Source organism: Lissotriton vulgaris, chromosome 11, assembly GCF_964263255.1.
Source record: "Lissotriton vulgaris chromosome 11, aLisVul1.2, whole genome shotgun sequence".
NCBI classification, from domain to species: Eukaryota; Metazoa; Chordata; class Amphibia; order Caudata; family Salamandridae; genus Lissotriton; species Lissotriton vulgaris.
This window is the reverse complement of record NC_141699.1, coordinates 156,354,159-156,370,401: the sequence shown is the minus strand read 5'-3', so window position 1 is coordinate 156,370,401 and position 16,243 is coordinate 156,354,159. Positions and strand designations below refer to the sequence as shown.

Sequence of the window (16,243 nt, the reverse complement as noted above, 5' to 3'; positions counted from 1 at the left end):
AAGATATGTACCACATAGTTAACAATCTTCTATAAGCTCTGTCGTTTCAAAAATAATGATCAAATATAAAGATAATCAAAAGCAAGGAATAAATACTAAGAATATTCATGCAAGATTGATTTTCATATGTACAGGAACAGAACATTATGAAAAACAATTTCACAAAAATGTTTGCAGGGATTCTGAATGTCCTGGAATATCCTGTACAGCAGAGGAAATTCACAGTTCCATCTAATCCTAGTCAACAACCTTGCTACGTGACCTCCCTTTTTAGTTGTCTTTACTCCTTTACCCCTAACCCTGTGGTTGTTGAATTATCAATTGTTCTTTTCTGACAACATATCAGTACGTTTCATCCATTTTTGCTTTCTTGCTGCTCCCTCATCAGTTGAATTTCCTCTCCCTTAAGTGCCTTCACTATTGTATGATGGTGGTAGGTATAGTACTGCATTCTGTTCTCTTTTGGGGATCAGTTATTGAAAACTCTGATAAATAACGTAGCAAAATCCTGATGCCACACATGTTGCAATAACAACTTTCCTTTCTGATTCCAGGCTGTGATGTACGTGTCGTTTGCTGATAGCAAGCACATTTATTTGGTGGACACGGAGTTGAGTAAGAGCTTACAAGAGACAAAAGGGCAAATTGTAGAGGTATGTTGCATTTCTGTTTGGGGTGTTAATTTTTAAATGAGCACTGTTTTGTGGGGTCGACGAGAGCAAGGCAAGTGGAAATGCCCGGGCATGTGTTCCTAGAGTCCAGAGTGTAGAAACCACTAGTGAGAGATTGTAACGAAGCCAGTGGCAACTTAACCTTCAAGTGTTTTGAATTGGATGAAATGAACAGAGGTGGATAACATTCAGTGAGGATGCACATTTGTTTAAATAAGGGATGGTAGAAACTGCCATACCTTCCATAGTACCTCATGATTTTTTTTTTATTGTTTTAAGTCCTAACGCTGAAGACTTTTAAGAAGAAAAAAATAGATGAGAAAACCAGATTACGGAAGAAAACCCCCCACAAAAGTCTTGCTTTTAATATGGAAATTCTTCCAAAAAGTTTTAAAATGTTTTTTATCGGAATCTGCTATGCAGACAAAGTTGTCTGAGGTACACAAATTTCAATGTCTAGAAGTTGTAAACGTGTAAGATCTTAAGTAGCAGGGTTATAATGTCACATGCTCCTAGCGTAGGGTTAAACACCCCTTGGCAAAGTCAGCAAGTTCCAACCTGCTCCACATTCTATCGTTGTGGCAAAGAGAGAATGCTTTTTGATGCAAGAGGTGCTCGTCAGTAGAGTCTTGATCAGTGCTTTAGCGCTCTCCCTGGTAATTCCATGTACTATGTAATGGCAGAACCTCCTTACTCAACTCGGCCTGTTCAGTGTGTGCTCAAAGGTGCTTGCGTGTGCTGGATACTGGTGCGGTGGTGTACTCTAACTTGGGTCACCCCGAGGGTATGTAGCCCCTAAAGTTATGCATTGAGACCTATATTTAAGAGTAGCAAGTCCTAGCAGTCTCCCCGTCCCTATAAATGTGATGCTATTTACATTCCCTCCCTTTAGAAATTCTTTGGAAATCTAAGTGCAATGTCTGGTTTAGACTCGTAATCCAGAGGAAGGACCTTTAGTTGCAAGTGAATGAAAACTGAAACCGCTGCAGCATCTCAAGGCGTGACTGACCATACTTGTACCAAGTCTGCGGCCTGGGACACACACCTGAGGCCTGGGACACGGGACACACGCCTGACAGAAAGACTGGTACTCACTGCCCCTGTCCTTTATCTTGTACTGTGTGTTGAGAGGAGAAACGGTCTCCCTTACATTATCTATAGGATAGGTTGCACTGTTCCCTATTTTAAATGGTTGTTTGGAACTTAGGCCAAGAAATGGCGAAATGCAGTCATCTGTAATCTGACCTTTTCTTTTTTTTATATATATTTTTTTTTATTTATTATCATTGCAAGAAAAAAGAAAGATTAATTAATTACAAACATAATATTAAGCATCTCAATGTAAGTTGTTAATACAGAGGTATCAATTATAACATATTATTTCATTGAAGAATAAAACATATCCTAAATTCATATTGTAGTAGTCTTAACACAGTTTAAATAAACATTCCTCAAATTTTCTCCCGTTTTCTCAATAAGCGTGGGCCCCTTATCTTTGCTAATGCTAATTCCATCGTATGAATTTCATTGACTAGAGTCCACCACTCTGTAACATGCGGAGGTTTCGGGGAGATCCAAGCCCTAGCAATTATCAGTCTTGCACAAGCAAATAAGATAGTATTCAGATCTTTATGTGGGCTATTTACATCCTGTATATCCAATAAAATCAAATGAGCTGAAAGGTGCGGTAATTTAATTTGTTTCTTAGTAAGAACACCTTCTATTCCTTTCCAGAACTCAGACAGAGTGGGGCAAAAAAAAAGCATATGCTCCAAGTCAGCAGCTACCAAATCGCATTTAGGACATTTTGTACGATCATTCGATAAATTATTTGGTGACCAGCTGGAAATTCTTTGAGGGGTGTAATATAACTGACAAATAGTTCTGTATAATTGAAGTCCTAAACTAGAAGACTGAACCACCTGATTAATTTGACGAAAAGAAGCGGATATCTGATTTGATGTTATATATGACCCTATTCTAGTAGTCCATTTAGCCGGCTAGTTTACAGTCATCCAATTTTACCTGAGTAAGATATCTGTAACTTTCGCTAATAAGTGATTTGGTCCGATCATAGTATAGACAATTTGGAATATCAGAACGACGAACTTCGATAATTTTCATTTTCCTAACTAAGTAATCCTGAATTTGCATATATTTAAAATACATACCGTCGTTCAATTTATATAGAGATTTAAGTAGTGTAAAATCAAGCAAACCTTCAGAGCCATAAAGATCGCCTAAAGTATTAATGCCACAGCTAGACCATGAAGTCCCTGCACCATCCAAGAAAATTCCCGGAAGCCCTGGATTGCCCCAAAGTTGTAATTCTGCATGAAAAAAAGAGATCTTACCATAGTTCATAATCAGATTCCATATTCTTTTAATATCCCTGGCAGTCTTAAATTTAACTCGCTTGAAATAGTTTAGATCGTGAACTCTAGCCAGAAATTGATTATGATCAGAGCCCAACATAAACTGATAGAAAAATAAAGGGTTTTTGATTTTAAGCAAACTTCGAATACGACCAAAAAAAGTTGCATAGAAATATAATTTAAAATCAGGGAAGGTTAACCCTCCTTTTTCAATTGGGAGTTTCAAAAACTGGATCGATCTACAAGCTTTTTTGTACCCCCAGATATAGCTGCTACATATTCCATCAAGTTTTTTGAAGAAAAGACTATTAAGACGTAGAGGAATGGATCTGAATAAATAAAGAAATCTCAGTACTATTTTCATTTTAATTAAATTAATCCGTCCAACTAGACTGAGGGGTATCTTATGCCATCTTTTTAATAAGAGGGTTACTTCTTTTAATAATACATTATAATTAAGTGCTATTAATTCGTCAATATTTGCAGAGATTTTCACTCCCAAGTATATAGCATTTGTACACATACCTTGAATTGGGATCAATGGTTTGTAATTAACAATGACCTGTGTTTTATTTAAGTTTAGTTTATAGCCAGATATATACCCGAACCTTTTCTCTTCTTTAGTTATCTCTGGAATCGCTTTGACTGCATCAGTAATGAAGATTGCAATATCGTCCGCATACGCGGTGATTTTAAAGTGTTTCCACCATGCACGAAAGGGATAATATCAGCTTGCGAGAGGAGAGCATTTAAGAATGGTTCCATAGAAAGAGCAAAGAGCAAGGGTGACAAAGGGCACCCTTGCCTAGTGCCCCTCGCTATTGGAAATTTAGATGAACTCATACCTGCGTAACTTATTTTAGTGGTAGGTTGATCGACAATGACCGAATCCAACCAAGATATTGACCCTGTAAGCCAAAAGCCTTAAGTACTGCCCATAAATAGTCCCACCCCACTCTGTCAAATGCTTTCTCAGCATCCAGCATAACCATTCCAAGTGGGGTGGACTCAGTTAGTGCAACATCAAAGGCAGTAATAGCCATATTAACATGGGCGGTGGTATCTCTCCCCATGACGAATCCATGCTGTTGCGTATTAACAAACGTAGCCATGAGAGGAGCTAGCCGGGTAGCCAGTATTTTTGCGAATGCCTTCGCGTCCGCATTGATTAATGAAATGGGTCTGTATGACCCACATTCATCAGCGGGCTTTTGTCTTTTAAGGAAAAAAACAATTTTGGCAGTATTCCACGAGACGGGGGCCTTCCCTGTTTCCCCGATTGAATCTATGACTAAACTGAAAAGAGGAAGTAATTCTTGAATACAGATTTTATAGAGTTCAATAGGGAGCAGATCTTCCCCAGCAGCCTTGCCGGAGGGAAGAGAGGCAATTGCTGAACTTATCTCTGTAGCAGTAATATTTAATTCAAGTTGTCTAACTCCTTCTCTATCTTCTTGATTAGTCAAATAAGTGTTAAGGTATGATGGTATATGATCCTTGAAGGGAGAATTTTCTGGGGTATATAACCTACTATAATATTTAACAAATTAATCGAGTATCTGCTCAGGCTGATTATAAGTTACCATTTTATTATCCTTAATAGCTTTAATTAGTGTTTAGCCTTCTTGTCCGCTACCTTGTAAGCTAACACTTTTCCAATTCTGTCGCCGCTTTCATACTGTGAGAGATTGTATTTATGAAGTTTTACCCTATATTTCTCCCTCAATGTCTTTTTAGTGGCTGACTGTAGATTCACCAGTTCAATTCTGAGCTCGTCAGCATTAGATTCTCCTTGCGAGACAGACGCTGCCAGCCGAATTTCAAGAGATAAGATATTAGAAGTCATAGATTTAATCTCCTTTAAACGTTCTGAGTTCGTTCTAAAAACATATTGCTGTGCAAAGCCCCTTATACTAGCTTTACAAGCATCCCAGACAGATATCACTGCAGCAGAATTCAAGTTGATCTCAATAAATTCAATATTATGCCTTTTAAGTTGAGAAGTAAAAACTCCATCCAAAAAGAGGTATCTAGGAAACGTAAATTGCCGAGCCCCATGTTTCTTAGTAGAGATGTTAAATTCTAGCAAGATGGGGTTATGATCTGATGTGACTCTTGGGCACAGTTCTATAATGCAACTATCCAAGATCCCATCTGTAGCCCAAGTCATGTCTATCCGGGAGCACAGTTTGTGGGGCGCAGAGTAATAAGTGATCCAAGCTGTGTTTGGGTGTATTGTACGCCAAACGTCTTTCAGATTGTGCAAACGGCTTAGTTCTGATATTGCAGCTCTGATTTTGCGCATTCGCTGAAAAGCTCCCCGCTTGGTAGAATCTACATCATAGTTCATGACACAGTTGAAATCGCCCATTATCAATAGTTCACCCTCCCAATCTAACAATTACATATTTAACCGATCATACATAGTAGGTTCATCGATATTAGGACCATATACCACACAAAATACGTATTTGCAATGCTCAAATTGTACTTGGGTTATTACCCATCTACCCCTTGAATCAGCAGCTGTTAGAATAATTTCAATAGTTAATTGTTTCTGCTTCAATATCGCAACCCCCCGAATCGAAGCACCCAGAGTACAACAGACAATAAGATCATATCCCAGTTGTCCCAATATTTTCCTATCCCGAAATCCTATATGCGTTTGTGAGAGCATAACCAAATGAGGTTTATACATATTAAGCTCTTCTTGAACCAATCTCCTCTTAATCTTATTGTTAAGACCAGCCACATTCCAAGCTAAACATCTAAAAGAAAACGTATTTGGAATACAAGTAAACTACCTTCCTCTGTATTATAGAAAACCACAGTGTAACTATTTTAATTAGAATTTGTTTTACCATTTTTACTCTTGCAATGAAATTTTCAACCCTTTTTACCCAACCACCCTTCCACCCTCTTTCACCCCTCCCACCCCTATGTCCATTTGAGGAGAGCACCCCTCTATTCCCTGCAGCTGTTGACATGGCCGCTCTGCAGAGTGGCGGCCGGGAGGCTCCGACAGGTGATCCCTACCTAAAACCCTAATAGATAGACAAAAAGAGTGAGGGGCAAAGCCCTAAGGCGAGGAAGACAGTCAAGAAACATTGGCTGCAATAATCTCACCAATAAGTATGGTAACTATAGTAAACTCAGTCAAAATATTTAATCATTTCTAAAGAGAGAATAGAAAAAAAGGAAAACATTTTTTTTTTAAAACGAGGAGAGAAACTCTCCATAAGGTCAATTAATTACATCATTCAATCGGCCCACTTTTAGTTCCTATGCAGGCAAGTCCACATATGTATAGCTTAACAGACACGATCCCTTCGCTATAGCGGCCAATTAAACTGTCATTGGTATTCAATTTCTTAGCTTAGAAAGTGCCAGCTCTGCTTCTTTTAAATCTGTAAAAAAATACACATGCCCGTTCTTAATCACCTTAAGACGGGTCCGTTCCTGCAAATATACATCACAACCGATAGATTTAAAAGAATCAATCATTTGGCGGAGCTTCCATCGTTTTTCCACAGTATTTTTACTAAAATCAGAGCGGACAAAAAAGGTTACATTTTCTACAGTAACAGGAGTATTGGGTCTGGCTTTTAATGAGACAGCTTGTCTCAGTAGAAAGTTACCAAAGTGTATCAGAAAGGGGCGCGGAAATGTACTCTCCTTGTTTCTTTGAAAGAGAGGTAATCTATGCACTCTTTGTAATTGCGAATCCCAATCCGAGAGATCTATAAAGGCCTTCTGAAACAATTTGACCACATAAGCCCTAGGATCTGAGCCTTCTGACCCCTCATGGACCCCGAAGAGTCGTAGGTTTTGCCTTCTTGTACGATTTTCCATGTCCTCTAGTTTGGTTTCTAGGTTCGCTCTTCGTTCCGCATGTTGATTAGTTAAAGATTCCGTTTGCACGGCCCCCTCTTCCACATCCACAACTCTCTGCTTTAACTCTTCAACTTCTTGAGTGACCCCCCCTAGTTTACTGGACAGATCTGATAGGGAATTCTGCAATGTGATGTTATCTTCCCTCAGCTGAAGAAAGTGTTGTTGCCCTTCTTGTTGATGAACTGTAAGAGTCTTCAAGATTAAATCAAAAGAAGAGGTAGAATGATCCGAGTCCAGCAATCTTTCAGTGACAGGTAGCTCATTAGTACCGCCGGTAGCAAAAATTAGAGCTGGAGCATCGGGAATAATTGACAAATTGGCGGTTGTGGCCAGATTTTGAGTGGTAACTGTGATACTACTGGCGGGTTCGCACATTTGGTCCGTGCAAACAGATTTTAGACCATCTTGAACAAAAATCGGAGGCATCAGATTGTCCAGTGTTAGAGAAGAATTTGCTCCGTCTCTTAGATTAATATCTTCCACTAAGCTAGCTCCGGATAAACGTAGGGCCATATTCTTGACACCTCCCTTCGCTTGAATCCATTTACGCAAAGGACTTTCATCCCTAATGAGCTTTATACGTGGTTTAGCAGGGGAGATACCGAGGTTGGAAGAGTTACAGTTGCCTTTTTAAAGTTTAGTTTTAGCTTTTGTTTTTCCTTTTTTGAGGCTTAAAAGTTTAACAGTACCTGCGGTGGCGCCAGATACCTCGTCCTCGTCATCATATATCTCCTCATAATCTGCACTCAAGCTCAACTCTGCCTCTTCAGTAATTGGAGCACCAGTTTCAGATATATCGGCGGTTTCGTTGAGTAATTCCTCTCTTAGAGAACCAGCCTGCACAGAGAATTTGCTTGATGAATCAATTATTGTATCCAGTAGTTTGTTGCTGTGTGAGCTTCCCACATTTAAATTCAAAGCGGAATCTATACCGCCCTCCTTATTTTCCTTAAATTCCTTAAAGGCTGCTTCTGTGTTCACCTCGACTCTGTCCATACTTTTCACCGGGTTGGCTTTCCCTATCGTTTCACTAGACTGCTCACTCAATATAGAAGAGACCTTGTCTTTATCATCCACATTCACATTATTAACCGCTTCTGCTACTTCCGATGCTCCAGTAGTTGTTAACACGGCACCGCCGGTCGCAGTCATAATCACAGTATTATTTAAATTCTCCTTTGTAAGAACGTTGTTACCGCCATTATCGCCAGAGTTATTGCTACAGTTTGAATCTAAAATAACAAAAAGCGGAGCACAAATCAATTGCTTACCCGCTACAGTCAGTGTTTTATCAACAGCAGAAAGTTCAGTTGTACCCGCAGGCACTGGTTTCAGCGTCGGTGTCTCCGGGTTAGCGCTTCTCCCTGCGCGAGCGGCTCTGGTGCTTCTCTTTGGAGCCATTCCCATCTCAGACGATGATACTGCGTTAAACAACTGTGACTGTGTTGGTACGCCGTACAACACACCACTGGGGAGCAAGGCGAAAAGCGCCCACTGAATCAGCGGGCTGTAAGGCAATAGAGTTCTCGGCAATCGCAGCGCCAGCAACCACCGCCGGCACCAGCCCCCAGAAAAGCGGAGCATCCGGCGATTCCTTGCGATGCAGGTAAGACGAATAGATGTAAGCGGCTGTGAAATGTAGAAAGCACGGCCAAAGCGCTCTTTACTCCTCCCGCTCAGTCCAGCTGCTGGTATTTAGCCGAATCCCTCTCTCATCGTCTCTTAATGGTAGGGAGCTGGGAGCCTCCAAGACTGCTTCCACTCCGGGACGGCGTCAATCCGCCATCTTGACTCTCTCCTGTCATAATCTAACTTTTTCAGATTACATTTATTGTCAATTAATTTAAGTGCTAATCACTTTTAAGTGGTCAGATCCACAGAGGTTAAAGTGTATGATTTGGGTCTATCTCATCATCCCTAGCTGAAATTTACCATCCTCTTTTTTAATTTTATTATAAAGTGTATGGGCGAGGTCACTTAGTCAGGGTTCCTTGAAAGGCTCCTTAATGCTGAACCCATTACCCCTTGTTCTGAATGATATATTTTCTTGGATGAATGAGCAGCACAATTAGGAAGGAATCTCTGGCACATTTAGACTCAGTCTGTGTTCTGAAGATTCCCTAATTTTTCGATACCTCACCCCCTTTGCTGTTTGCAAGAAATGGGATTTGGATGTCTTCACATATCACATATGCACCTATAGATCAGTGTGCCTGTTTCCAGGATGTAAATAAACACATAAAAAACAAACAATCTCAGGTAAATAGAGGTCAAATGAACATAAACGCTGAAAGATAAACCCTTCAATGCAGTTAGGTGCAATCACCCTTGTCAAGATGGCGCCTACAGATGTGTACATGCACTCTGCCACTCTCACTCCCAGTTGCATAGCACCAGATAAACACAAAATCCCTAGGCCCCAACTGCCTTCTACCTTCAAAGTCCTTTTTTATGTTGTAGTAATGGGAAATAAAGGCCATATTCCAACCACATATTTATACCATTAATGCAGATTTAGAGAATTGAAGTAATACCTTATTTGGTAAAGGATATGTTAGGACTGGTTACCACAAGCAAAACACTGGTGCTAAAAAAATGAAAATGAATACTGAAAAGTGTATGACCATGATAATATTGTAATGTATTTCTAATTTCTTTGCACAGAATTCTAAATCCAGAGTTAATACAGTGTGGTAATGTTTATATCGCACTGCGGTACAACCACCAGATTAAGCGCTGAATGCATGAGTCGTGAACTTGTGTCAAAGTTTTGTTTCAATAGGGACCTAACCAATACATAATGCTGGCCAATAGCCAGATATCCAATTGTAAGAGGTTTGGACAGATTCAGACAACTAGGTTGTGCTCAATAAAATGAAAAAAATTGGAGAATTTGATCCAGCAAAGTAGAAATCTAATGTTTTATGCAGTTTTGCCGGCAAGAGTGCAGAAACCATGCACTGGGTCTTGCTCACACAAAGGGCGTCACCACTTTGCCTTCAAATGCTCCATAGAATGTAGATGGACAGTTCTCATCTGTTCTGAGCCCTAGGCATGGTGAAATGGCGGATTTACTTAAAATGGCTGAACCTGAGGCAAAATGAAAGCAGGCAAACATGCGCCCACTGTTCGAAGCACCATCCTCCCAGAATGCCCACTCTTTTTCAATTTTCTGATGTCAGAGGTAGGAGGAGTCCATCGGCAGCCGTTGCAGTGCACATAAAAGTAACTGCTTGTGGCCAAGAATGAGATTTCATATGCAGTGTAGAAAACACATGGCAAAAACACTTACTATAATCTTTAAAACATGTGCTTTATAATCGGAAAAAGGAAGCATAGCTTTGGCGCCAGACTGGTAATGTTGCATGCTTTATAAGAATTTGAGGCGTTCTTCACCCGCTGACATCATAGACGATCATTGGAAAAGCCAATAGGTCTCTCCTTTACGACCTATTGGCTTTGCCAATGCTGTTTCCTGATGGCGTAACTCGTCAGCAAAAAGCTAGACAAACTAAAAAAGGTGTGATGACGTGGTCGCTACTGGATGTCGGCCATTCTATAGGTACCCTTGTGTCAGCATGCAAAAGTGATTTTTAGATTTTTGTTAATGAGCCTATATAATATGGCGACCACCACTTAGATCAGTAAATGAAAAAAAGTAATGTTAAGTCCATGAGAGTTTTTTTTTTTTAAATGGAGCACCCTGCTGCAAGCTGGCCCCTTCACAAATGGATTTTTTTTTACATGCTCGCAAGGAGAGGGACAGCAACAGAGGACCAGGTGGGGGGAGGAACGAGGAAAGGACGAGGGAATAAAATTACACCTGCCAAGCAGCAGACAACAGCGAGAGTGCGGGGGGGAGAGAGAGACGTACATGAAAGTGGGAGAACAACATGAAACTAATGGAGGAGTCGGCTGTTTGGGGAAGAGCTGAAAGAAATGTTTCTTCAATAAAAGTGAGCAGTGGAAGAATTCAAGCCAGCCACTTAAAGGATGGTACTGTGTTCCAGTAGAGGTCTAAACACACGATGAACAAGGCAAGGCACCAAATAGGAAATATTCAAACAAAGAAGATGCCCGTACCCTCATGTCTTAATATGACAATTATTTGATGAAAACCAAGTACAAATTCATGAAACCTGGCAAGGTACTTTTATTTATATCCATCACTCATATTTTTTACTTTTTTTCGAAATTATTCTTTTAGGCAAAAATAGATATACATTTACACCATCACAAAACTAAACAATTTTGACAAAAGATAAATCAAAAGAAACATCAAGTTAACACAGAACAATAAACATTAAAAAATTCATTTCATCAATGTTTACATATCATTTCCTGTTTAAAGACAAACAAAGCAACGTGAAACCAAGAGCAGAAACAGTGTATATTATTTTGACAATGAATCACTCAATGATATAATTGGCTCTTGTGGGTGTGCTGATGCGTTTCAGGTTCGAATAACCAGTTTTCGAACCCTGATCAGGGCTTTGTTATTTGTCTGTGTGGGACACAAAAACAATAAAGTTTTGTTGAGAACCTATGTGCCTCAAAGCTACCTCTCTTAGTTTGTAGAATCATCAAAATGTACCTGTATCTTTCAGGCTGGCGGTATTTCCATTAATGGACCTGGGGGACGATGCTTCAAGCTTTACTTCTAAAGTGAATGAAGCAAGGACTATATGAAGAATTTTGGCGATATTTTATTGAAAACACTCAGGTGCGAGTGTCTTAATTCTACCTACCTCCATGTGCACCGTCCGGCACCTCGTGGAGGAAGGAGGTTGTAATCACTATGTCAGGAATCCTGATTGGGAAGAGAAGGGAAGTTGTTGTACAATCGTGTTAACCTTTTGGCAGATAAATGTGTATTCATTAAAATGGCCCCATACCTTGTGCCTTCATCCTAGATTAAGAAGACATTTCGGGTCTCTTTCATTCAATGGCGGTTTATTAGTGCAGAACGACCTATCGGGAAATTAAGAACTAATCAGAGCAGGGGGAACAGCAACACGGGTATATTGGTTATAAACACCAGAGTCTCTTTGTTCCTTTCGAAGCTAGAGCGTACCTGGATATTAGAACGAGTTTATTCTCCAGGTGTCTTTTCCGTGTGTCCCTATTTACCCGTAGCGCACTACATGGAGAAATATTAAAAAATAAATGAGAGGAGCGCTAAAATGGATGTCCGGGCAACTTGTCCTACCGACATCGATCTCAAAGAAAAAACGCTTGTCCATACCTGGATATGCTCACTTGGCAGATACGCTCGATGCCTCCACTGTCGGGCTCCCGCTAGAATGCCTAACAGGTTGGGGTGGCCATCTTGCCTAATTTAAAAAGTCACGAGTTCCGCGTCCCGAGGCGTTGTGGGACATGTAGTCCCGTATCTTATTCAGTACGGGCATTGTTGTTATACGTGATTTATTTGGATTGTTCGAATCGCTACGATTTCGATAAAGCTATACAGGATGCATGTTGCTCGGGGTGTCATTGGATCGTGTCAGTGTTAATGATGCTGGTAATGCCATGCTTTGAGACCGGCTCATATGCCTCATGGGGTGATGGAAAAAGGGCGGGGGGCAGTCATCTGTCTATTCCGATGCTTTTATTTGAAAAGTTTTTTTAGGGGACGATCTGATTCATAAATAGCCATTGTGAATAACGGATACATTCAGATCCTTGATAATTCAGACATACTGTTTAGGCCTGTAAGTGTGCTGTTGAATTTAAGGATACGGTATGCTTCCTTTTGTAATAACGCCTTGTCAACATCCTCTGGACGCTGTACTGTACCTATTGTGAAAAGTACTGACCATTTAAAATCATGTTCAGTGTGGGATTTCTCCATAAAGTGTTCAACCATTGGAGCAGTTAGGACTTTCTTTTTAATCCGAAACCTGTGCTGGCTGATGCGTAGGTTCACTTGCTGGTTTGTTTTGCCAATATAGATCTTTTGGCACGGACAGGTAATTACATATATAACATTTTTGGTCTTACAGTTAGAGAAACCCGAGTGTTTCCACTTGACCCCCTGATGTTCAAATTTGTTTCCTTCAATAGTGCTCGAGCAAGCAACACAATTGCCACATCTTTGATGGCCATCAATCGGTTTCATGTTCCAACAGGACAAAATGTCATGTTTAGGTTTTGGCTGCGCTACATTAGCCCTCACGATTTGCTGTCCAATACTTTTGTTCTTTTTGTAACAGACACTCCGTGGCGTAAATCGTGCTCTTTTTTTCCTTGGGACATAAGGAATTTGGCGGAAGCATGGCGTTACCAGCATCATTAACACTGACACGATCCAATGACACCCCCGAGCAACATGCATCCTGTATAGCTTTATCGAAATCGTAGCGATTCGAACAATCCAAATAAATCACGTATAACAACAATGCCCGTACTGAATAAGATACGGGACTACATGTCCCACAACGCCTCGGGACGCGGAACTCGTGACTTTTTAAATTAGGCAAGATGGCCACCCCAACCTGTTAGGCATTCTAGCGGGAGCCCGACAGTGGAGGCATCGAGCGTATCTGCCAAGTGAGCATATCCAGGTATGGACAAGCGTTTTTTCTTTGAGATCGATGTCGGTAGGACAAGTTGCCCGGACATCCATTTTAGCGCTCCTCTCATTTATTTTTTAATATTTCTCCATGTAGTGCGCTACGGGTAAATAGGGACACACGGAAAAGACACCTGGAGAATAAACTCATTCTAATATCCAGGTACGCTCTAGCTTCTAAGGAACAAAGAGACTCTGGTGTTTATAACCAATATACCTGTGTTGCTGTTCCCCCTGCTATGATTAGTTCTTAATTTCCCGATAGGTCGTCCTGCACAAATAAACCGCCATTGAATGAAAGAGACCCGAAATGTCTTCTTAATCTAGGATGAAGACACAACGTATGGGGCCATCTTAATGAATACACATTTATCTGCCAAAAGGTTAACCCGATTGTACAACAACTTCCCTTCTCTTCCCAATCAGGATTCCTGACATAGTGATTACAACCTCCTTCCTCCACGAGGTGCCGGACGGTGCACATGGAGGTAGGTAGAATTAAGACACGCGCACCTGAGTGTTTTCAATAAAATATCGCCAAAATTCTTCATATAGTCCTTGCTTCATTCACTTTAGAAGTAAAGCTTGAAGCATCGTCCCCCAGGTCCATTAATGGAAATACCGCCAGCCTGAAAGATACAGGTACATTTTGATGATTCTACAAACTAAGAGAGGTATCTTTGAGGCACATAGGTTCTCAACAAAACTTTATTGTTTTTGTGTCCCACATAGACAAATAGCAAAGCCCTGATCAGGGTTCGAAAACTGGTTATTCGAACCTGAAACGCATCGGCACACCCACAAGAGCCAATTATATCATTGAGTGATTAATTGTCAAAATAATATACACTGTTTCTGCTCATGGTTTCACGTTGCTTTGTTTGTCTTTAAACAGGAATTGATTTGTAAACATTGATGAAATGAATTTTTTAATGTTTATTGTTCTGTGTTAACTTGATGTTTCTTTTGATTTATCTTTTGTCAAAATTGTTTAGTTTTGTGATGGTGTAAATGTATATCTATTTTTGCCTAAAAGAATAATTTCGAAAAAAAGTAAAAAATATGAGTGATGGGCATAAATAAAAGTACCTTACCAGGTTTCATGAATTTGTACTTGGTTTTCATCAAATAATTGTCATATTAAGATATGAGTGTTCGGGCTTCTTCTTTGTTTGAATAGTATAACGGTCCAGCCCCCCTCAGTCCCGTCAAGGACCTAACTCCTTTGTTTACCTCATCGAATAGGAAATAAGCAAATGGGTGAGGAGGCGGGCTGGGGAGGCAAGCCGGACCAAATTGCGGCCCGCAGGTAACCCCTACTAGCGTCTGGAGTACTGGAAGGGCTGCGGGCATGCATGCAAAAACAGATGCCATCTGATTCGACGTGTATTTTGAATGTAGGAGCCATCCAATGAGAACAGGGGGCGGGGAGGCCAAAGAGGGTCATAAGAGGGCAGGAGGCACCCCTCCTTGGCATAACTGGCTGAACTCACCGCCTGGTAACGTTGGAGCGCTGAACGATTGGAACCCCGGAAGGAAGAATCGTGACGTGGGAGCAGAACAGCTGGGGACGTTTTAGGAGGCGCTACGGCTAGTGGTGGCTCTTTTGCTATGGTGGAGGAGCGAGAAAACATACAATTATAATCACTTTCAGTTATTATCATTTTATGTTTGTGCTGCTTTGCTGGTTGGCAGGGCTGCTCTTCTCTCGGAGCAGGGCAGGAGGAGGAGTGGTTTGCCCACTTCTAAGTGCACAATGACAGTTTGGCCAGCCCTCTGGGGCCACCCAACCTAGTCATGCACACTTTCCCCGTTCTCCATGCAGGCTGCATTACAGCCTCAATGGAGAACATGCCCAGGCCTTCATTCCCTGGTTGAGCAGCAAACCAGGATGCTCAAAACCAATCACAATGCTGCATTGCAGCGTTGGGATTGGTCAGGGGAGCCTGGGTGCCTACCAATCACAACACTGCATTGAAGTGTTGTGATTGGTCAGTGGGACCTGGATGTGCTTCCTGTTCCTCGAGGAGAGCTGAGACACAGGACCCGGCGGGAAGGTAAGTTACATTTTTTGGGGGGATTTTTTTACTATGCACATCCTCGCGCCATGCCAGTCGCCACTGGCCACAGCGATCAACAGGTGAGGCTGAGGAGCTGGGGACACCGCCGGGAGAGATCACAGCAGGAACCTCTGCTTGGTAGGGCGGCAGGGGGAAATCAGAACTGTTCCACCCAGCCGAATTGAGTTGTGCCTGCTCCGGCGTGAGCCCACCTCTCGTTGCCACTCTGGAGGACTAGCAGGACTGCAGCGACACAATTGCATCAGGGAGCAGAGTGGCGGTGACATATCCGGGCTATTGTACCCAAGCAGGGAAGATTTCGTGTAGCACCCCCACCCCCAACCCACCCCCTTTCTGTTGTTCTCGAGAGGGCAAGCAGCCGTTGACTGACCAGATCAAGAGTGGTAGTGCGAGACAAGGGTTATCAGGGCTGGTGCAAGAAGGATTGCGCACTATACACCTTTCTTTCTTCCTTTTCTTGGCTTTCGCCCGCAAGGGATGGTGGGATGGTCCGTGACGGGCACCAGGCAGAGAAAAAGGCCTGCATGCTTTCAGGAGGAAGCACCAAATAAGGAGGAGCCTAGGAGGGCTGGGCAACAATCACCACAGGAGTCGAGTCAAGAGATGGACATGGACCTGGAAGCCCTGCTGGAGCAGGCAAGGGCTTTG

General features: G+C 41.6%; 1 protein-coding gene across 1 annotated transcript in view; it reads left to right on the top strand.

Moving 5' to 3' along the window:
- Positions 1–16,243, top strand: part of LOC147679441 (P2X purinoceptor 7-like) — a 317,897-nt gene that overhangs the window by 258,637 nt on the left and 43,017 nt on the right. Inside the window, exon 12 of the mRNA XM_086943009.1 lies at positions 555–653. Coding sequence (XP_086799135.1) covers positions 555–653 — 99 coding nt within the window. The remainder of the gene's footprint in view (positions 1–554; positions 654–16,243) is intronic.